Here is a 22,859-nt window from a genome sequence, read left to right as displayed (position 1 = left end):
GCCCCCCCATGACCCCCATAACGCCCCCCCATGACCCCCATAATGCCCCCCCCTTTAGCCCCCCCAAACCCCCTCCCAGACCCCCCCAGACCCCCCCCCAGCCCCCCCCCACTCACCCTGGCAGCCCCTCTGGACGCCCCCCCCTCGGTGCAGGGCGTCCCCCAGCAGGTCGGGCAGGCGGCCGTTGAGGTCGAGGGATGCGAGGCAGCCCTGGAAGCCCCCCCGCGACGCCACCAGGCGGGGGAGGCGCCCCAGCAGCGCCCGGGGGGCCCCCCCCACGAACAGCTCCCCCTGGGGGGGGGGCAGAGGGGGGTCGGGGGGGCACGGGGGAGACCCCACTGACCCCCTCCCCCCTTCCATCATCACCCCCCTTCCATCACCCCCCCCATAGGTGCCCCCCCATTTAAGTCCCCCCTCCAAGCCCCCCCCATAGACACCCCCCCCATTTAGATCCCCCCCATGGGTGCCCCCCCATTTAAGACCCCCCATAGACACCCCCCCATAGGCTGCCCCCCCATTTAAGTCCCCCCCCCAGCCCCCCCACCCATGGGTGCCCCCCCCCTGGACCCCCCCCCCCCACGGGTGCCTCCCCCCCACCCATGGGTGCTCCCCCATTTAAGTCCCCCCCCCACAGACCCCCCCCATAAATGCCCCCCCATTTATGTCCCCCCCCATGGGTGCCCCCCCACGGGTGCCCCCCCCCTCTACCCCCCCCACCCATGGGTGCCCCCCCCATGGGTGCCCCCCCATGGGTGCCCCCCCCCTCTACCCCCCCCACCCATGGGTGCCCCCCCCCATGGGTGCCCCCCATGGGTGCCCCCCCCCTCGACCCCCCCCCCATGGATGCCCCTCCTCCCAGCCCCCCCCACCCATGGGTGCCCCCCCATGGGTGCCCCCCCCCCCTCGACCCCCCCCCCATGGGTGCCCCCCCCATGGGTACCCCCCCCCCATGGGTGCCCCCCCCATGGGTACCCCCCCCCATGGGTGCCCCCCCCATGGGTACCCCCCCACCCATGGGTGCCCCCCCCATGGGTACCCCCCCACCCATGGGTGCCCCCCCCATGGGTGCCCCCCCATTTAAGTCCCCCCCACCCATGGGTGCCCCCCCCCCTCGACTCCCCCACCCATGGGTGCCCCCCCCATGGGTGCCCCCCCCCTCGACCCCCCCCACCCATGGGTGCCCCCCCCCCCCCGCTCACCCTTGAGGTCGAGGTTCCTCGCCCCCTGGCCGTGCTGGGTGACCGGGCGCCCGTCGACGCGCAGCGCGTGCAGGGCCCCCCCTCGCGGGCCACGGCCACCTCGTGCCAGCGCCCGTCGTGCAGCGGCTGCTCCGAGTTGCCCTTCATCAGCGACGGGCCGTCCCCCAGGTCGAACACGTAGTGGATGTACCTGCGCCAGGGGGCGTGGTCTGAGCCTAAGGGGCGTGGTCTGAACCTGGGGGGCGTGGTCTGACCCAAGGGGAGGGGTCTGAGCAAAAGGGGAGGGGCCTGGACCCAAGGGGAGGGGTCAGAGCCCAGGGGGGCATGGCTTAGGTTGAAGGTGTAGTGGGTGTAATTGCACCAGGGGGCGTGGTCTGAGTCTAGGGGGCGTGGTCTGAGTCCATGGGGCGTGGTCTGACACAAGGGGAGGGGTCTGAGCAAAAGGGGAGGGGCCTGGACCCAAGGGGAGGGGTCAGAGCCCAGGGGGGCATCGTCCAGATTGAACACGTAGTGGATGTACCTGTGCCAGGGGGCGTGGTCTGAGTCTGGGGGGCGTGGTCTGAGCCTGGGGGGCGTGGTCTGACCCAAGGGGAGGGGTCTGGGCAAAGGGGGAGGGGCCTGGACCCAAGGGGGGCATCACCCAGGTTGAACACATAGTGGGTGTAATTGCACCAGGGGGCGTGGTCTGGGTCTAGGGGGCGTGGCCATAGTCTAGGGGGCGTGGCCTGAGCCGGGGGGCGGAGTCTGACCAAAGGGGGAGGGGTCAGAGCCCAGGGGACCGTCCCCCAGGTCGAACACGTAGTGGATGTACCTGCGCCAGGGGGCGTGGTCTGAGTCTGGGGGGCGTGGTCTGACCCAAGGGGGCGTGGTCTGACAGAAGGGGAGGGGCCTGGACCCAAGGGGAGGGGCCTGGACCCAAGGGGGACCATTGCTTAGGTTGAAGGTGTAGTGGGTGTAATTGCACCAGGGGGCGTGGTCTGAGTCTAGAGGGCGTGGTCTGAACCTAGGGGGCGTGGTCTGACACAAGGGGAGGGGTCTGAGCAAAAGGGGAGGGGCCTGGACCCAAGGGGAGGGGTCAGAGCCCAGGGGGGCATCGTCCAGGTTGAACACGTAGTGGATGTACCTGTGCCAGGGGGCGTGGTCTGAGTCTAAGGGGCGTGGTCTGACCCAAGGGGAGGGGCCTGAGAAAAAGGAGGGGCCTGGACCCAAAGGGAGGGGTCAGAGCCCAGGGGGCCGTCCCCCAGGAATCGAACACGTAGTGGATGTACCTGCGCCAGGGGGCGTGGTCTGAGCCTAAGGGGCGTGGTCTGAGCCTTGGGGGCGTGGCCTGACCCAAGGGGGCGTGGGTCTGACCGAAGGGGAGGGGTCAGAGCCCAGGGGGGCATGGCTTAGGTTGAAGGTGTAGTGGGTGTAATTGCACCAGGGGGCGTGGTCTGAGTCTAGTGGGCGTGGTCTGAGCCAAGGGGAGGGGCCTGGGCAAAGGGGGAGGGGCCTGGGCCCAAGGGGAGGGGTCAGAGCCCAGGGGGCCGTCCCCCAGGTCGAACACGTAGTGGATGTACCTGTGCCAGGGGGCGTGGTCTGAGTCTAAGGGGCGTGGTCTGACCCAAGGGGGCGTGGTCTGACCCAAGGGGGCGTGGTCTGACCGAAGGGGAGGGGTCAGAGCCCAGGGGGGCATGGCTTAGGTTGAAGGTTTAGTGGGTGTAATTGCACCAGGGGGCGTGGCTTGAGTCTAGGGGGCGTGGCCTGACCGAAGGGGAGGGGCCTGTCCAAAGTGGGCGGGGTCTGAGCCCAAGGGGGCGGGGCTGCTTAAAAGAGGAGGGGCCTGAGCCCCATCCCCAGGATCCTGCGGGGTCTGGGAGGTCCCCGGGGTCCCCCAGGGGGTCCCCAAGAGGTCCCCAAGGTCCCCAGGATGCCCCCAAGCACCCCAAGCACCCCAAGAGGTCCCCAGGAGGTCCCCAAGGTCCCCAGGAGGACCCCAAGCACCCCAAGAGGACCCCAAGCTCCCCAAGCCCCCCAAGAGCTCCCCAAGCTCCCCAAGCTCCCCAAGCTCCCCAGGATGCCCCAAAGCTCCCCAAGAGGCCCCAAAGCACCCCGAGCACCCCAAGAGGTCCCCAAGGTCCCCAAGCACCCCAGGAGGTCCCCAGGGGATCCCAAAGCACCCCAAGCACCCCAAGCCCCCCAAGAGCTCCCCAAGATCCCCAAGTGGTCCCCAAGCACCCCAAGAGGACCCCAAGCTCCCCAAGAGGCCCCAAAGCACCCCGAGCACCCCAAACACCCCAAGAGGTCCCCAGGAGGTCCCCAAGGTCCCCAGGAGGACCCCAAGCACCCCAAGAGGACCCCAGGAGGTCCCCAAGCTCCCCAGGAGGTCCCCAAGCACCCCAAGAGGACCCCAAGCTCCCCAAGCACCCCAAGAGGTCCCCAGGGGATCCCAAAGCACCCCAAGCACCCCAAGAGGTCCCCAGGAGGTCCCCAAGCACCCCAAGCTCCCCAAGCACCCCAGGATGCCCCAAAGCTCCCCAAGAGGCCCCAAAGCACCCCCAGCACCCCAAGCACCCCAGGAGGTCCCCAAGGTCCTCAGGAGGTCCCCAAGGTCCCCAGGATGACCCCAAGAACCCCCAAGAACCCCAAGCTCCCCAAGAGGTCCCCAGGAGATCCCAAAGCTCCCCAAGCACCCCAAGAGGTCCCCAAGGTCCCCAGGAGGACCCCAAGCACCCCAAGCACCCCAAGTGGTCCCCAGGAGGTCCCCAAGCTCCCCAGAACACCCCCAAGCCCCCCAAGAGCTCCCCAAGATCCCCAAGAGGTCCCCAAGCACCCCAGGAGGTCCCCAAGCTCCCCAAACTCCTCTGGGAACACCCTCAGCACCCCGAGCACCCCAAGAGGTCCCCAGGAGGTCCCCAAGGTCCCCAGGATGACCCCAAGAACCCCCAAGCTCCCCAGGATGCCCCCAAGCACCCCAAGAGGTCCCCAAGAGGCCCCAAAGCACCCCGAGCACCCCAAACACCCCCCAGCAGAGACCCCCTTCCCCCAAAAAATCCCCCCCCCCCCGCCCCACGCTCACCCCTTGACCAGCTCGACGGCCAGGAAGTCGCCGCCGTCGCCGCCGTTGAAGAGCAGGAGCCCGTCGGGGGCCGAGGTGCGGAACTGGAAGAAGAGGTGCATGGGGCCGTAGGCTTGTAGGGTGGCCAGCGCCACGTAGGAGCCGCGGCCCCGAAAGGCCACGGGGTCGGCCACGATGGCGCGGAGCCCGAAGCGGGCGTTGAGCTCGCAGGCCGAGCTGAGGTCGCCGTTCTTGCAGAGGTCGAGGTAGGGCAGCCCGTTGAAGAGGAGCCCGCTCAGGTGCCCCAAAAAATTGGAGGGGACGGCGGCCAGGAAGCGCCGCTCCGTCACCATCCCCGTCTCGATGCTGTGCAGCTCCAGCCGGGTGTGGGCGCCCGAGAGTTGGCCTGGAGGGGTTATAGGGGGCAGTGGGGGGGGGTTATGGGGGAGAAATTGGGGTGTGGGGGGGGTGTGGGGGGTGTGTGGGGTGTGTGGGGTGGGGGGGAGCTGAGGGAGGGCCCCCAAGGGGATTGGTGTTTGGGTGGGGTGGTCGCGAGTCCCCGTTGGGGTGTATGGCCGTGTGTCATGACCCAAAGAGCCATGACCCCATGGCCAATGTCCCCATGGGGATTTGGGGTTTCGTGGCCATGTGTCGTGGCCCCAAGACCCCGTGGGGCTGTATGGCCATGCACCATGTCCCCAAGACCCCATGGAGCTCCATGGCCATGAACCATGACCCCATAGACCCATGACCCCATGGTCAATGTCCCCATGGGGATTTGGGGTTTCGTGGCCATGTGTCGTGGCCCCAAGACCCCGTGGGGCTATATGGCCATGTGCCATGACCCATGACCCCATGGTCAATATCCCAATGGGGATTTGGGGTTTCGTGGCCGTGTGTCATGGTCCCAAAACCCTTTGGGGCTATATGGCCATACACCATGACCCCATAGACCCACGGCCCCATGGCCAATGTCCCCATGGGGTCTTGTGTCCATGGGTTATGGCCCCAAGTCCCTGTGGGGTTATATGGCCATGCACCATGACCCCAAATCCCCATGGGGCTTCGTGTCCATGCACCATGTCCCCAAGTCCCCGTTGGGGTGTATGGTCGTGCACTATGAGCTATAGACCCATGGCCCCATGGCCAATGTCCCCATGGGGTCTTGTGTCCATGGGTTATGGCCCCAAATCCCCATGGGGCTATATGGCCATGCACCATGACCCCAAGTCCCCGTTGGGGTGTATGGTCGTGTGTCATAGACCCATGACCCATAGACCCATGACCCCATGGCCAATGTCCCCATGGGGATTTGGGGTTTCGTGGCCGTGTGTCGTGGCCCCAAAACCCTTTGGGACTATATGGCCATGCACCATGACCCCAAATCCCCATGGGGCTTCGTGTCCATGCACCATGTCCCCAAGTCTCCGTTGGGCTCCATGGCCATGCGCCATGACCCCATAGACCCATGGCCCCATGGCCAATGTCCCCATGGGGTCTTGTGTCCATGGGTTATGGCCCCAAGTCCCTGTGGGGTTATATAGCCATGCACCATGACCCCAAATCCCCATGGGGCTATATGGCCATACACCATGACCCCAAATCCCCATAGGGCTATATGGCCATGCACCATGTCCCCAAGTCCCCGTTGGGGTGTATGGCCATGTGTCATAACCCATAGACCCATGGCCCCATGGCCAATGTCCCCATGGGGATTTGGGGTTTCGTGGCCGTGTGTCGTGGCCCCAAGACCCCATGGGGCTATATGGCCATGCACCAAGTCCCCAAATCCCCATGGGGCTATATGGCCATGCACCAAGTCCCCAAATCCCCATGGGGCTGTATGGCCATGCACCATGTCCCCAAGTCCCCGTTGGGGTGTATGGCCATGTGTCATGACCCATAGACCCATGGCCCCATGGCCAACGTCCCCATGGGGATTTGGGGTTTCGTGGCCGTGTGTCATGGTCCCAAAACCCTTTGGGGCTATATGGCCATACACCATGTCCCCAAATCCCCATGGGGCTGTATGGCCATGCACCATGTCCCCAAGTCCCCGTTAGGCTACATGGCCATGACCCATAGACCCATGACCCCATGGTCAACGTCCCCATGGGGATTTGGGGTTTCGTGGCCGTGTGTCGTGGCCCCAAGACCCCATGGGGCTATATGGCCATGCGCCATGACCCCAAATCCCCATGGGGCTGTATGGCCATGCACCATGTCCCCAAGTCCCCGTTGGGCTCCATGGCCATGCGCCATGACCCCATAGACCCACGACCCCATGGTCAATGTCCCCATGGGGTCTTGTGTCCATGGGTTATGGCCCCAAGTCCCTGTGGGGTTATATGGCCATGCACCATGACCCCAAATCCCCATGGGGCTATATGGCCATACACCATGACCCCAAATCCCCATAGGGCTATATGGCCATGCACCATGTCCCCAAGTCCCCGTTGGGGTGTATGGCCATGTGTCATAACCCATAGACCCATGGCCCCATGGCCAATGTCCCCATGGGGATTTGGGGTTTCGTGGCCGTGTGTCGTGACCCCAAGTCCCCATAGAGCTATATGGCCATGACCCATAGACCTAGGACCCCATGGTCAGTGTCCCCATGGGGTCTTGTGTCCATGTGTCATGGTCCCAAAACCCTGTGGGGCTATATGGCCATGCACCATGTCCCCAAGTCCCCGTTGGGCTCCATGGCCATGCGCCATGACCCCATAGACCCATGACCCCATGGTCAATGTCCCCATGGGGTCTTGTGTCCATGGGTTATGGCCCTGAGTCCCCATGGGGCTTCGTGTCCATACACCATGTCCCCAAGTCCCCATGGGGCTCCATGGCCATGACCCCATAGACCCCTGACCCCACGGTCAATGTCCCCATGGGGTTTTGTGTCCCTGTGTCATGGCCCCATGGAGCTCCAGGACCCCCCCATGTCCCAACAGCCCCCCCCCACGTCCCCATGTCCCCATAGACCTGCCCATGTCCCCCCCATGTCCCCATAGACCCCCACCCCAGCCCCCAAAGACCAACCCCATACCCCCACAACCCCCCATGCCCCCACAGACCCCCCCCAAACCCCCAAGAACCCCAAACCCCCCCTCCCACACCCCCACATCCCCGCAACCCCCCCCGATCCCCGCAACCCCCTCCCCACATCCCCAAAGACCCCCTTGCGTGTCCCCCCCCAAAGACCCCCCAACCCACATCCCCATCACCCCAATGACCCCATAACCTCCCCCATCACCCCACAACCCCCCCAGCCCCCTCCCCAGCCCCCCCCCAGCCCCCCCAGCCCCCTCAGCCCCCCCCCATCCCCCCCCCGAGCCCCCCGAGCCCCCTACCCTCGACGGTGACGTTGTCGACGGAGAGCTGGAGGCTGCGGCCGCGGCGCAGGACGCGCACGCTGTGCCACTCGTTGTCATCCAGACGCTGCCCCGCCACCAGCGTCTCGGGGCCCTTGCCTGCACGAGGACGTCAGTGCACGCCCGGGGCACGCTCAGGGCACGCTCGGGGCACGCTCGGGGCACACTCGGGGCACATTCGGGGCACATTCGGGGCACCCAGTGCACAAGCAGGGCACCCAACGTACAGCCAGCGGGCACCCAGGGCACCCAGCGCACACCCAACACACACCCAGTGCACACCCAGGGCACATACAGCACACTGGGCACACCTGGGGCACACTCAGGGCACACTCAGGGCACACTCAGGGCACACTCGGGGCACACTCAGGGCACATTCGGGGCACCCAGTGCACAAGCAGGGCACCCAACGTACAGACAGTGGGCACCCAGCGCACACCCAACATACACTCAGTGCACACTCAGCACACCCAGTGCACACTCAGGGCACACTCAGCACGCTCAGCACACTCAGGGCACACTCAGGGCACACTCAGGGCACGCTCGGGGCACACTCGGGGCACATTCGGGGCACCCAATGTATGCCCAGGGCACCCAACGTACAGCCAGCGGGCACCCAGGGCACTCAGCACAGACCCAGGGCACACTCAGCACACCCAGTGCACACCTGGCACGCCTGGGGCACACTCAGGGCACACTCAGGGCACACTCGGGGCACACTCGGGGCACATTCGGGGCACCCAATGCACAAGCAGGGCACCCAACGTACAGCCAGCAGGCACCCAGGGCACCCAGCGCACACCCAACACAAGCTCAGTGCACACTCAACACACCCGGGGCACACCCAGCACACCCAGCACACTCGGGGCACGCTTGGGGCACACTCGGGGCACATTTGGGGCACCCAATGCACAAGCAGGGCACCCAACGTACAGACAGTGGGCACCCAGCGCACACCCAACACACACCCAGTGCACACTCAGCATGCTCGGCACACCCGGGACACACTCAGGGCACACTCGGGGCACACTCAGGGCACGCTCGGGGCACCCAATGCACAAGCAGGGCACCCAACGTACAGACAGCGGGCACCCAGGGCACCCAGCGCACACCCAACACACACCCAGTGCACACCCAGGGCACACACAGCACACTGGGCACACCTGGGGCACACTCAGGGCACACTCAGGGCACACTTGGGGCACGCTCGGGGCACATTCGGGGCACCCAATGCACAAGCAGGGCACCCAACGTACAGCCAGCAGGCACCCAGGGCACCCAGTGCACACTCAGCACGCCTGGCACACTTGGGACACACTCAGGGCACGCTCAGGGCACACTCGGGGCACACTCAGAGCACACTCAGGGCACCTAACATACAGACAGTGGGCACCCAGGGCACCCAGCGCACACCCAACACACACCCAGTGCACACCCAGCACACCCGGGGCACACTCAGGGCACCCAATGCACACCCAGTGCACACCCAGCACACCCCCAGTGCGCACCTGGGGCACACCCAGAGCACCCAGTGCATGCCCAGCACACCCCCACCCCCCTGGTGCACACCCACCCCCCCCACCGTGCACACTCCCCCCCCCCCCCAGCAAACACACTCAGCCCCCTGCACACCCGCACGCTCACAAGCAGCGCACACCAGGGAGTGCACACGCCTTGCACACGCTTGTGCCAGCCCAGCCCTGGGGCACCAGCGTGTGCACACGGGGAGGGGCACGGGGGGGTTATGGGAGGGGGGGGGGAGCATGCAGAGAGGGCGGGGGTGCACACGCGTGTGAGTGAGTGTGCACACGCGTTTGCACACATCCGTGCACAGCTGCAGGACACGTGAACGTGGGTGTGTGCACGGCTGCAACGCTTGCACGCCTGTGCACACCCACAGGCCATACGTGTGCAACGTGTGTGCAAGGCTGCACACGCGTGTGCCCCTCCCTCCCCCCAGGAAACACGATGGGGGCACAGGGAGGGCGCCTGGGTCCTGGGGGAGGGGGACGGGGCCACCCCGGGGGCGTCCTCGTGCAAGGGGACCACACTCACCTTGAGTCCTCGCCGGGTCCGGGCACGTGTTGCACACGCGCGTGTCCCCTCCCCTCCCCTCCCCTCCCCACACCACCCTCTGTGCACACGCGTGTGTCACCAGGGCCCCCCCCCAGCACCTCCGCTGTGCGGCCCCGTGTGTGTGGGATGCCAGCCCTTGCACACGCGTGTGCCCCCAGCCCTTGCACACACACGTGTGTAGAGTCCTCACGCACACACGTGTACCCCTCCTTGCACACGCGTGTGCATTTACACCCCCCCACCCCCCTCTCCTTGCACGCCGGTGGCATCAGCACCCCCACAGACCGCACCCCTTGCACACGCGCGTGCCCCCAGCCCTTGCACACGTGTGTGCACGTAGAGTCCTCACGCACACGTGTGCCCCCCCTTGCACACGCGTGTGCATTTACACCCCCCCACCCCCCTCTCCTTGCACGACGGCGACCCCCCCCCCACCCCTTGCACACGCGCGTGCCCCCTCCTTACCTGACTTCACACGACGCCCCCCCCCCCGCCTGTCCTCACACGCGTGTGCACGGCCGGGACACACGCGTGTGTGCGGGGAGGGGGGGGGTCAGGAAACCTGGGGGGGGCACCCAGGGGACCAAGAGGGAACCCAAAGCACCGGGGGGGGGGAGGGCACCCAAGGGAGCACCCAGGGGACACGGGGAAGGGCACCCAAGGGTAGGGGGGGCACCCAAGGGTGGGGGGGGACCCAGGCACCCTGGGGGGGGGTTTGGGGGGTGGGGGGGGGGCAGACTTACTGGGGTGGCAGCCCACGCGCACGCAGTCTGGGGAGAGAAGAGAGCGGCATCAGGGCCCTTCGCGCCGCCGCTGCGCGCACCCACCCCGGGGACGAGCGGGGAGGGGGCCGGGGGGGGGCCGCGAGGTGCCGGGGGGATTGGGATTACGGGGGTGGGATTATGGGGGTGGGATTATGGGGTTGGGATGATGGGGGTGGGATTATGGGGGTGGGATTATGGGGTTGGGATTATGGGGTTGGGATTATGGGATTGGGATTATGGGGTGGGATTATGGGGGTGGGATTATGGGGGTGGGATTATGGGGTTGGGATTATGGGATTGGGATTATGGGATTGGGGTGATGGGATTGGGGTGATGGGATTGGGGTGGGATGGGAATAATGGGATCGGGATGGGGATAACGGGATTGGGATGATGGGATTGGGGTGATGGGATGGGATGGGGATGATGGGATTGGGGTGATGGGATTGGGATTATGGGATTGGGATTACGGGATTGGGGTGATGGGATTGGGGTGGGATGGGATAGGATGGGATGGGGATAATGGGATTGGGGTGGGAATAATGGGATTGGGATGATGGGGTTGGGATTATGGGGGTGGGATTACGGGATTGGGATGATGGGGGTGGGATGATGGGGTTGGGGTGGGATGGGATAGGATGGGGATGATGGGATTGGGGTGATGGGATGGGATGGGGATAATGGGATTGGGATTACGGGATTGGGATTATGGGGTTGGGGTGATGGGGGTGGGATGATGGGGGTGGGGTGGGATGGGATAGGATGGGATGGGGATAATGGGATTGGGATGGGAATAATGGGATTGGGATGATGGGGTTGGGGTGATGGGATTGGGATTGGGGTGGGGATGACGGGTTGGGATTAGATGAGGATAATGGGACTGGGATGGGAATAATGGGATTGGGATGATGGGATTGGGATGGGATGGGATGGGATGGGGATAATGGGATTGGGATGATGGGATTGGGGTGGGGATGATGGGTTGGGATGGGGATAATGGGATTGGGATGAGAATGATGGGATTGGGGTGGGGATGATGGGATTGGGGTGGGATGGGATGGAGATAATGGGATTGGGATGGAGGTGATGGGATGGGATGAAGATAATGGGAATGGGAATAATGGGATTGGGATGGGGATAATGAGATTAGGGTGGGGATAATGGGATTGGGATGGACTGGGGATAATGGGATTGGGATGGGGATAATGGGATTGGGATTGGGATGGAGGTGATGGGGTGCAGATGATGGGATGGGATGAGGATGCCGGGATTGGGATGGGGGGGTCCGGGGGGGGGGGGGGTCAGAGGCACCTCGCGGCCGGGCGATCCCGGCCCCCTTGTAGGGCCCAGCCCGGGGGGAGGGGGCACCCCAGGGCTGGGCCCCCCCTCGTCAACCGCTGCGGGGCGGCGGGGGCAAGCGCGCCGGGACCGGGGGGACCCCAAAACTATGGGGGGGGGGGACCAAAACCCAAGGGGGGGTCCCCGATCCCATAGTGGGGTCCCCAATCCCATGGGGAGTCCCCGATCCCATAGGGGGGTCTCCAATCCCATGGGGGGGCCCCAATCCCATAGGAGGGTCCTCAAACCCATAGGGGGGTCCCCAGTCCCATGGGGGGGCCCCAATCTCAGGGGGGGGTCCCCAATCCCATAGGGGGGGCCCCAATCTCATGAGGGGGTCCCAATCCCATGGGGGGGGTCTCCGATCCCATAGGGGGGTCCCCAATCCCATAGGGGGGGCCCCAATCTCATGGGGGGGTCCCGGCCCCTTTGGGGGGTCCCAGCCCCTTTTGGGGGGGTCCCGGCACTGTGCCCAAGGGGGGGGCAGTGGGGGGGGGGTCACGAAGGCTCCAAACCCGCAGGGTGGGGAGGGGTCACGGGGGGGGGGGACACGCAATGGGGCCGCGGGTGCCCAAGTCAGCTCCGGCGCCTTTTTGGGGGATTTGGGGCTGTTTTGGGGAGCCAGGGGCGATTTTAGGGCCCCAGGCACTGTTTTTGGGCCCCAGGCACCATTTTGGGGACAGTTTGGGGCTTCTGGGGACAATTTGGGGGCTCTGGGCACCACTTTGGGGCCCATCTGGGGCTCTGAGGCACCATTTTAAGTCCCTATGCACAATTTTGGGGATAATGTTGTGGGTTTTGGGACAATTTGGGGGTGTTGGGGACAAGTTAGGAGTGTTAGGGACAAATTTGGGGCACCGGGCACCATTTTGGGGCCCACTTTGGCCTCTCAGGCACCACTTTAGGTCCCTATGCATTGTTTTGGGGACAATTTGGGGGAGTTTGGGACAATTTAGGGGTGTTGGGGACAATTTGGGGCCCACTTTAGGCCTGCTGGGCACTATTTTGGCTCCCTAAACTCTGCTTTGGGGATGATTTGGGGAAGTTAGGGACAATTTTGGGGCACTGGGCACCATTTCGGGGCCTACTTTGGGCCTCCCAGGAGCCATTTTGTTGCCTTGAACACTTTTGGGGACAATTTGAGGGAGTTTGGGACAATTTTGGGGCAGTAGGCACCAATTTGGGGCCTGCTTTGGCCTCTCAGGCACCACTTTGGCTCCCTGAGCACTGTTTTGGGGACAATTTGGGGACATTGGGGACAGTTTTGGGCCAGTAGGCACCATTTTGGGGCCTGCTTTGGCCTCTCAGGCACCACTTTGGTTCCCTGAGCACCGCTTTGGGGACAATTTAGGGACGTTAGGAACAATTTTGGGGCAGTAGGCACCATTTTGGGGCCTGTTATGGCCTCTCAGTCACCACTTTGTCTCCCTGAGCACTGTTTTGGGGACAATTTGGGGACGTTAGGGACAATTTTGGGCCAGTAGGCACCATTTTGGGGCCCACTTTGGCCCCTTGGGCACCATTTTGGCTCCCTGAGCACTGTTTTGGGGATGATCCAGAGACAATTTGGGGATGTTGGGAACAATTTGGGGACATTAGGGACAATTTGGGGCCAGTAGGCACCATTTTGGGGCCCGCTTTGTCCCCTTGGGCACCATTTTGTCTCCCTGAGCACCGCTTTGGGGACAACTCGGGCACCCTGGGGACAATTTGGGGACATTAGGGACAATTTTGGGCCAGTAGGCGCCATTTTGGGGCCTGTTATGGCCTCTCAGTCACCACTTTGTCTCCCTGAGCACTGTTTTGGGGACAATTTGGGGACGTTAGGGACAATTTTGGGCCAGTAGGCACCATTTTGGGGCCCACTTTGGCCCCTTGGGCACCATTTTGGCTCCCTGAGCACCGTTTTGGGGATGATCCAGAGACAATTTGGGGATGTTGGGAACAATTTGGGGACATTAGGGACAATTTGGGGCCAGTAGGCACCATTTTGGGGCCCGCTTTGTCCCCTTGGGCACCATTTTGTCTCCCTGAGCACCGCTTTGGGGACAACTCGGGCACCCTGGGGACAATTTGGGGACATTAGGGACAATTTTGGGCCAGTAGGCACCATTTTGGGGCCCGCTTTGTCCTCTCAGTCACCACTTTGTCTCCCTGAGCACCGCTTTGGGGACAATTCGGGCACCCTGGGGACAATTTGGGGACATTAGGGACAATTTTGGGCCAGTAGGCACCATTTTGGGGCCCGCTTTGTCCTCTCAGTCACCACTTTGTCTCCCTGAGCACCGCTTTGGGGACAACTCGGGCACCCTGGGGACAATTTGGGGGCGCCGTGCACCGTTTCGGCCCCCGCTCGGCCCCCAAAATCACCGATTTCGGGGCCTCACCCAGGTTGACGGTGAGCTTGATGCGGCCGGCGTCCAGCTCGAGGCGCAGCGTGTCGGCCGAGTGCCGCGAGGTGGTGGCCAGGACGAGGCCGTAGGCGCGGGGGGACATGAAGCGCAGCGCCACGTCCTCGGCCTCCGTGTGCGCCGCCCCCGGCACCAGGATCTTCAGGTACATGCTGCCATCGTAGCTCAGCACCGCCGCCTCTGCGGGCACGCAGGGGTTAAATATTTTGGGGGTTAAATATTTTTGACCCCGGGGGTCCCCCAAGGCCAAGTGGCCCCCTGCCCAAAAGGCTCTGGATCCAAATATTCTTGGCTCCAAGTGTGCTTGTTCCCAAATGTCCTCGTCCCCAAATGGCCCTGACCCCAAATGTCCCTGTCCCCAAATAGCCCCCTCCCCAAATGTCCTTGACCCCAAATGTCCCCGTCCTCAATTGTCGTCGTACCCAAATGCCCCTGTCCCCAAATGGCCCCTTCCCCAAATGTCCCTGTCCCCAAATGACCCTGTCCCCAAATGTCCCTGTCCCCAAATAGCCCCCTCCCCAAATAGCCCCCTCCCCAAATGTCCTTGTCCCCAAATGTCCCCATTCTCAATTGTCCTCGTACCCAAATGTCCCAGACCCCAAATGGCCCCCTCCCCAAATGGCCCCCTCCCCAAATGCCTTCATCCCCAGGTGCCCCCCTCCCTGAATGTCTCCCTCCCCAAAGATCCCCCTCCCCAAGTATCCCTGTCCCCAAATCTCCCTGTCCCCAAACAGCCCCCTCCCCAAATGTCTGTCCTCAAGCCCCCCGCCCCAAATCTCCCCCTCCCTGAACACCCCCATTCCCGAACCTCCCTGTCCAAATACCCCCACCCCAAATCTCCCTGTCCCCAAATGTCCCCCTCCCCAAACACCCCCTCCCCAAACACCCCCTCCCCATCCTCCTCTCTCCCAAACACGCCCCCCAAATCCCCTCCCCAAAAAAGCCCCCCCCTCACCATTCTCGCAGCGGGCCCCCAGGTACCCGATACCCAAATGTCCCCCTCCCCAAACACCCCCCTCCCCAAACACCCCCCACCCCAATTCCCCCCAAATCCCCCCCCCAAAAAGAAGCCCCCCCCTCACCATTCTCGCAGCGGGCCCCCAGGTACCCGGTGCCCAAATGTCCCCCTCCCCAAACACCCCCTCCCCAAACACCCCCTCCCCATCCTCCTCCATCCCAAACACCCCCCCAAACCCCCCCCCCCCCCCAAAAAAGAAGCCCCCCCCTCACCATTCTCGCAGCGGGCCCCCAGGTACCCGATACCCAAATGTCCCCCTCCCCAAACACCCCCCTCCCCAAACACCCCCCACCCCAATTCCCCCCAAATCCCCCACCCCCCCAAAAAAAAGAAGCCCCCCCCTCACCATTCTCGCAGCGGGCCCCCAGGTACCCGGTGCCCAGGCAGTCGCAGACGAAGCGGTTCCAGCCCTCCCTGCAGACCCCCCCGTGGCGACAGGGTCCCGAGGCGCAGTGCCGGGGGGGGTCCCGGCTGCAGAGGGGGGCCACCCCCGCCGCCCCCTGCTCGCTGGCCAAGCGCCGCAGGTCCCGGCTGCGGCCGTCCACGAAGAGGTCACGGAGGCAGCCCACGAAGCCGTAGCGCAGGAAGGCCGTCCACACCTCGGCGGGGGGGGGCAGCCCCTCCGGCAGCCCCCCCACGTAAAGCTGCGAGGCCAGGTCCAGCACCTCGCTCTCGCCGCTGGCCACGAAGGGGGTGCTGCGGCTGTTCACCGACACCGAGCCTTTTGGGGGGGGGGGGAAAGGGGGGGTTATGGGGGGGTATATGGGGGTGGAGGGGGTCAGGGGGGTCATGGGGGGGTCATGGGGGGGTATATGGGGGTAGGGGGGGTCATATGGGGGGGTATATGGGGGTAGGGGGGGTTATATGGGGGGTTATATGGGGGTGGGGGGGGTCAGGGGGGTCATGGGGGGTCATATGGGGGGTAAGGGGGGTCATGGGGGGTCATATGGGGGGGTATATGGGGGTGGGGGGGTCGGGGGGGGTCAGGGGGGGTCATATGGGGGGTTATATGGGGGGTTATATGGGGGTGGGGGGGGTCAGGGGGGTCATGGGGGGTCATATGGGGGGTAAGGGGGGTCATGGGGGGTCATATGGGGGGATATATTGGGATGGGGGGGTCGGGGGGGGCACTATTTTGAGGCCATGAAGGGGGTGCTGCGGCTGTTCACCGACACCGAGCCTTTTGGGGGGGGGGGAAAGGGGGGTTATGGGGGGGTATATGGGGGTGGAGGGGGTCAGGGGGGGTCATATGGGGGGTTATATGGGGGGTAAGGGGGGTCATGGGGGGTCAGGGGGGGGTCAGGGGGGTCATATGGGGGGGTATATGGGGGTGGGGGGGTCGGGGGGGGTCAGGGGGGGTCATATGGGGGGTTATATGGGGGGTTATATGGGGGTGGGGGGGGTCAGGGGGGTCATGGGGGGTCATATGGGGGGTAAGGGGGGTCATGGGGGGGTCAGGGGGGTCATATGGGGGGGTTATGGGGGTGGGGGGGTCGGGGGGGGCACTATTTTGAGGCCATGAAGGGGGTGCTGTGGCTGTTCACCGACACCGAGCCTTTGGGGGGGGGGAAAGGGGGGGGGGAAAGGGAGGGTTATATGGGGGTCGTGGGGGGGGTCATGGGGGGTCATGGGGGGGTCATATTGGGGGGGTATATGGGGGTGGAGGGGGTCAGGGAGGGTCATATGGGGGGTTATATGGGGGGTAAGGGGGGTCATGGGGGGTCATGGGGGGGTCAGGGGGGTCATATGGGGGGGTATATGGGGGTGGAGGGGGTCAGAGGGGGTCTTGGGGGGAGTTTATTGGGATGGGGGGGTCGGGGGGGGCACTATTTTGAGGCCACGAAGGGGGTGCTGCGGCTGTTCACCGACACCGAGCCTTGGGGGGGGGGGGGAAAGGGGGGTTATGGGGGGGTATATGGGGGTTGGGGGGTCAGGGGGGGTCATGGGGGGGTCATATTGGGGGGGTATATGGGGGTGGAGGGGTCAGGGAGGGTCATATGGGGGGTTATATGGGGGTGGAGGGGTCAGGGAGGGTCATATGGGGGGTTATATGGGGGTGGAGGGGGTCAGGGGGGGTCATATGGGGGGTTATATGGGGGTAGGGGGGTCAGGGGGGGTCATGGGGGGGTCAGGGGGGTCATATGGGGGGGTATATGGGGGTGGGGGGGTCGGGGGGGGTCAGGGGGGGTCATATTGGGGGGTATATGGGGGTGGAGGGGGTCAGAGGGGGTCTTGGGGGGAGTTTATTGGGATGGGGGGGTCGGGGGGGGCACTATTTTGAGGCCACGAAGGGGGTGCTGCGGCTGTTCACCGACACCGAGCCTTTGGGGGGGGAAAGGGGGGGGGAAAGGGGGGGTTATATGGGGGTCATGGGGGGGTCAGGGGGGGTCATGGGGGGGTCATGGGGGGGTATGTGGGGGCCCCCTCACACGCCCCTTGCACACGCACCTCGCCACCCATCACACTGCACATCCACATGGCACCCCCTTACCCCTCTCCTTGCACACCCCCACACCCCTTGCACACCCCCACACCCCTTGCACACCCCTTGCACACCCCTTGCACGCGCACCTCGCCGCCCGTCTCTCTGCACGTCCACATGGCACCCCCTTACCCCTCTCCTTGCACACCCCCACACCCCTTGCACACCCACCCCCCCTTGCACACCCCTTGCACGCCCCTTTGCACGCGCACCTCGCCGCCCGTCTCTCTGCACGTCCACGTGGCACCCCCTTACCCCTCTCCTTGTACACCCCTCACCCCCACACCCCCTTGCACACCCCTTGCACACCCCTTGCACGCCCCTTGCACGCCCCTCGCACGCGCACCTCGCCGCCCGTCTCTCTGCACGTCCACGTGGCACCACTCTCCGTCGGTCACCTTGCGGCCGCTGGCTCGCACCTTGATGCCCCCCGAGCCCATGTCCAGCAGCAGGTAGAGGTGCCCGTCCAGCAGCTCCAGGGCGAAATAATCGGGCCGGGGGAGCGCGGGGGGGACGACGACGACCCCCCGGGGGGCTGGGGGGTGCGGGGGCGCCCCCGGGGTGCTGCGGTTGGGGACCCCCGGGGGGGCCCTGGCCGAAGAGGAGCAGCCCGTTGGGCTCGGTGGTGCGGAAGTCGAAGGAGACGGAGCCGGCGCGGGCGGCGCGGGGGCGCGGGGCAGGGTGACGAAAGCCCCCGGGCGGGTGAAGGTGACGGGGTCGGGGGCGGCCACGGGCTCGCAGCGGAACAGGAGGGCCCCGTGCAGGGCCACGCGCGCGTCCCCCTCCTGCGCCAGGCGCGACAGCTCCAGCTTGAAGTCGTTGTTCTTGTACACCACCTGCGGGCACGCGGCCACCTTGAGCCCATGGTCCCGTAGCCCCGTGGCCCCATTGACCCGTGGCCCGTGGCCCCATTGACCCATGTCCCTGTGGTCCCGTAGCCCCGTGGCCCCATTGACCCGTGGCCCCTTGGTCCCATAGCCCTATGGCTCCATGTCCCCATGTCCCCATTGCCCTGTGTCCCCGTGGTCCCATAGACCCGTGGCCCTGTGGTCCCGTAGCCCTGTGTCCTTATGGTCCCATAGCCCCGTGGCTCTGTGGTCCCATAGCCCTATGGCCCCGTGTCCCCATGGTCCCATTGCCCTGTGGCCCTGTGGTCCCATAATCCCATGTCCCCATGGTCCCATGGCTCTGTGGTCCCATAGCCCTATGGCCCCGTGGCCTCGGGGTCCCATAGCTTCATGTCCCCATGTCCCCATTGCCCTGTGTCCCCGTGGTCCCATAGCTCCGTGTCCCCATGGTCCCATAGCTCCGTGTCCCCATGGTCCCATTGCCCTGTGGCTCTGTGGTCCCATAGCCCTGTGGCCCCATTGACCCATGTCCCTATGGTCCCATGTCCCCGTGTCCCCGTGGTCCCATAGCCCCGTGGCTCTGTGGTCTCATAGCCCTATGGCGCCATGTCCCCATGGTCCCATTGCCCTGTGGCCCTGTGGTCCCATAGCCCCATGTCTCCATGGTCCCCATGTCCCCATGTCCCCATGGTCCCATAGCCCTGTGGTCCCATGGCCCCGTGTCCCCATGGTCCCATTGCCCCATGGCCCTGTGGCCCCATAGCCCTGTGGCCCCGTGTCCCCATGGTCCCATTGCCCTGTGGCCCTGTGGCCCCATTGTCCTGTGTCCCCATGGTCCCATAGCCCCATGTCCCTGTGGTCCCATTGCTCCATGTCCCCATGGTCCTATCATTGCCATGTTCCCATGGCCCCATGGCCTCGTGGTCCCATAGCCCTATGGCCCCATGGTCCCATTGCCTCGTGTCCCTGTGGGCCCATCGTCCCATGTCCCCATGGCCCTGTGTCCCCTTGGTCCCATAACCCTGTGGTCCCATTACCCCATGTCCCCATGGACTCATGGCCCCATAGCCCTGTGGTCCCATGGTCCCATCACCCCACATCCCCCCCATGTCCTTGTGCCCCCCCATGACCCTATGTGACCCCCGTGTCCCCCTGTGACCCCGTGTCCCCTCCATGTCCCCAATGTCCCCATGATGTCCCTATGACCCTGTGGCTCCCCCATGTCCCCCATGTGCCCTGCATGTCCCCATGTCCCCCCCAATGTCCCTGTACCCCCTCCTGTCCCAATGTCCCCATGTAACCCCCCCCAACCCAATGTCCCCCTGTGACCCCATATGACCCCATATGACCCCATATGACCCCAATGTCCCCCCCCATGACCCCAACGTCCCCCCCCACTCACATCCTTGAGGCAGCCCATGAAGTTGTTGCTGACGGGGGAGCCGGGGAGGTCAGCGGTGTTGGGGGACCCCCCCACGTCCTAATGTCCCCCCCCATGTCCCCCTGTGTCCTAATGTCCCCATGTGACCCCATGTCCCCCTGATGTCCCCATGACCTTATGCCCCCCCCATGTGCCCTGCATGTCCCTATGCCCCCCCATGTCCCCCCCCAATGTCCCTGTACCCCCCTATCTCAATGTCCCCATGTGACCCCATATCCCCCCTGTGACCCCCTGTGACCCCATGTCCCCCTGTGTCCTAATGTCCCTGTGTCCCCCCAATGTCCCCATGACCTTGTGCCCCCCCCATGTGCCCTGCTTGTCCCTATGCCCCCCCCCATGTCCCCATGTCCCCCCCCAATGTCCCTGTACCCCCTCCTGTCCCAATGTCCCCATGTAACCCCCCCCAACCCAATGTCCCCCTGTGACCCCATATGACCCCATATCCCCCCTGTGACCCCCTGTGACCCCATATCCCCCTTGTGACCCCATGTGACCCCATGTCCCCCTGTGTCCTAATGTCCCCATGTCCCCCGATGTCCCCATGACCTTATGCCCCCCCATGTCCCCATGTCCCCCCCCAATGTCCCTGTACCCCCCTATCCCAATGTCCCCATGTAACCCCCCCCAACCCAATGTCCCCCCTGTGACCCCATATGACCCCATATCCCCCCTGTGACCCCCTGTGACCCCATATCCCCCTTGTGACCCCATGTGACCCCAGTGTCCCCCTGTGTCCTAATGTCCCCATGTCCCCCCGATGTCCCCATGACCTTATGCCCCCCCATGTCCCCATGTCCCCCCCCAATGTCCCTGTACCCCCTCCTGTCCCAATGTCCCCATGTAACCCCCCCCAACCCAATGTCCCCCTTGTGACCCCATATGACCCCACATGACCCCATATCCCCCATATGACCCCATATGACCCCATAGCCCCCCCCTGTGACCCCAACGTCCCCCCCACTCACGTCCTTGAGGCAGCCCATGAAGTTGTTGCTGACGGGGGAGCCGGGGAGGTCGGCGGTGTTGGGGGACCCCCCCACGTAGAAGAAGTCGTCGGAGCCCAGCATGGTGTAATCCTCCTGCGTGTACCCCGTCGTCGTCAGGATCCCGTCCACGGAAATCGTCACCTGGGGGGGGGGGGGGCGGGGGGGGGGTCAGCCGAATCCAGGGGGTGATGGGGGGGGGTAGGGGGGTGATGGGGGGGAGATGGGGGGGTGGGGGGGTGATGGGGGAGTGATATGGGGGGGTGGGGGGGTGATGGGGGAGTGATGGGGGAAATGGGGGGGTGGGGGGGAAATGGGGGGGTGTGGGGGGAGATGGGGGGTGTGGGGGGAGATGGGGGGGTGTGGGGGGAGATGGGGGGGTGATGGGGGGGTGGGGGGAGTGGGGGGGTGATGGGGGGGTGATGGGGGGAGTGATATGGAGGGGGTGGGGGGGAGTGGGGAAATGGGGGGGTGGGGGGAAATGGGGGGGTGATGGGGGGGTGGGGGGTGATGGGGGGGTGGGGGGGGATGGGGGGTGGGGGGGAAATGGGGGGGTGATATGGAGGGGGTGGGGGGGACAGGGAGGGGTGGGGGGGTTATGGGGAGTGGGGGGGAGTGGGGGGAGAGGGGGGGGTGATGGAGGGGTGGGGGGGTGATGGGGGGTGGGGGGGAATGGGGGAAATGGGGGGGTGATGAGGGCATGGAGGGGGTGGGGGGACAGGGGGAATGGGGGGGTATGGGGGGGTGATGAGGGATATGGGGGGCGGGGGGGAGTGGGGGGGATGGAGGGGGTGGGGGAAACGGGGAGAAATGGGGGAAAATGGGGAAATGGGGGGTGGGGGGGGTATGGGGGGATGGGGGGTGATGGAGGAAAAGGGGGGGGCAGTGACTGGGGGGGGGACGAGGGGTCTGGGGGGGGGGAGGATGGGGATGGGGACAGCCCTAAGGGATGGGGGGGCACCTATGGGACATGGGGGGGGGAGACAAAAGGGGGGGGGGCACAAAACAATGGGGGAGGGGGGGACAAAACAATGGGGAGGGGGGGACAAAACAATGGGGGGGACACACACAAAGGGGGGGGGGGACACTGGGGGTCCTGGGGGGGCGGGGGGGGGGTTAGTACCGGGTCCTGGGCCCTCGACCAGGGCGGCCGCTGGTGGGGGCGAGTGTGCAAAGCGTGTGAGTGTGCAAGGCGGGGGGGGGGCGTGCAAATGGGGGGGGGGGCGTGCAAAAAAGGAGGGGGGGCGTGCAAAGAGGGGAGGGGCGTGCAAGGAGGGGGGGGGGAGGCGGTGCAAGGGGTGGCGGGGAGGGGCCGGAGCACCGGGGGGGCGGCACGCGCTGGTGTGGCTTGCACACGCGTGTGCAACTCCTCGTGGGCTGTGGCCTGGACCCCTGCAGCTTGCACACTTGTGCACACTCGGACACGCTTGTGCACACACACACACACCCCTTGCACCCACCCCCACTGGGCTTGCACTAACACCCCCTCTTGCACACCCGCCTTGCACCAACACACGCTCATGCACACCTGCCTCACACCGACAGCCCCTGGTCTTGCACCAACTCACCCCCTTGCACACCCACCTTGCACCAACACCTGCTAGTCTTGCACCAACACCCCCTCTTGCACACCTACCTTGCACCAGCACACTCTCTCGCACACTCACCTTGCACCAACACCCCCAGGTCTTGCACCGGACACCCCCTTGTACACACCCACCTTGCACCCTCACCCTCTTGGCACACCCACCTTGCACAAGCAGACCGTTGTGCACGCCCACCTTGCACCAACACCCCCTTTTGCACACCCACCTTGCACCAACACCCACTGGTCTTGCCCTAACACCCTCTCTTGCACACCTACCTCACACCAACCCACCCTCTTGCAC

The 22,859-nt window shown here is 65.2% G+C and overlaps 1 protein-coding gene across 1 annotated transcript; it reads right to left on the bottom strand.

The window, feature by feature from the left end:
* Positions 1-116: 116 nt before the first annotated feature.
* LOC311429464 (neurexin-2-like) lies at positions 117-21,112 on the bottom strand (the record flags this gene model as incomplete). The annotated part of the gene is given in 12 exon segments (XM_084540542.1): positions 117-291; positions 1,222-1,280; positions 1,283-1,389; positions 4,258-4,642; positions 7,590-7,709; positions 10,430-10,456; positions 14,175-14,378; positions 15,563-15,937; positions 18,045-18,189; positions 18,191-18,364; positions 18,367-18,534; positions 20,953-21,112. Coding segments are annotated over 12 exon segments (2,041 nt in total), but the record flags the coding sequence as incomplete, so codon positions are not given.
* Between the last annotated feature and the right edge of the window lie 1,747 nt (positions 21,113-22,859).

Source organism: Aythya ferina (genome assembly GCF_964211825.1).
Source record: "Aythya ferina genome assembly, contig: HAP1_SCAFFOLD_1191, whole genome shotgun sequence".
Taxonomy (NCBI): Eukaryota; Metazoa; Chordata; class Aves; order Anseriformes; family Anatidae; genus Aythya; species Aythya ferina.
The sequence above is the reverse complement of the archived record's forward strand: the minus strand, read 5'-3'. Positions and strand labels throughout refer to the sequence as shown.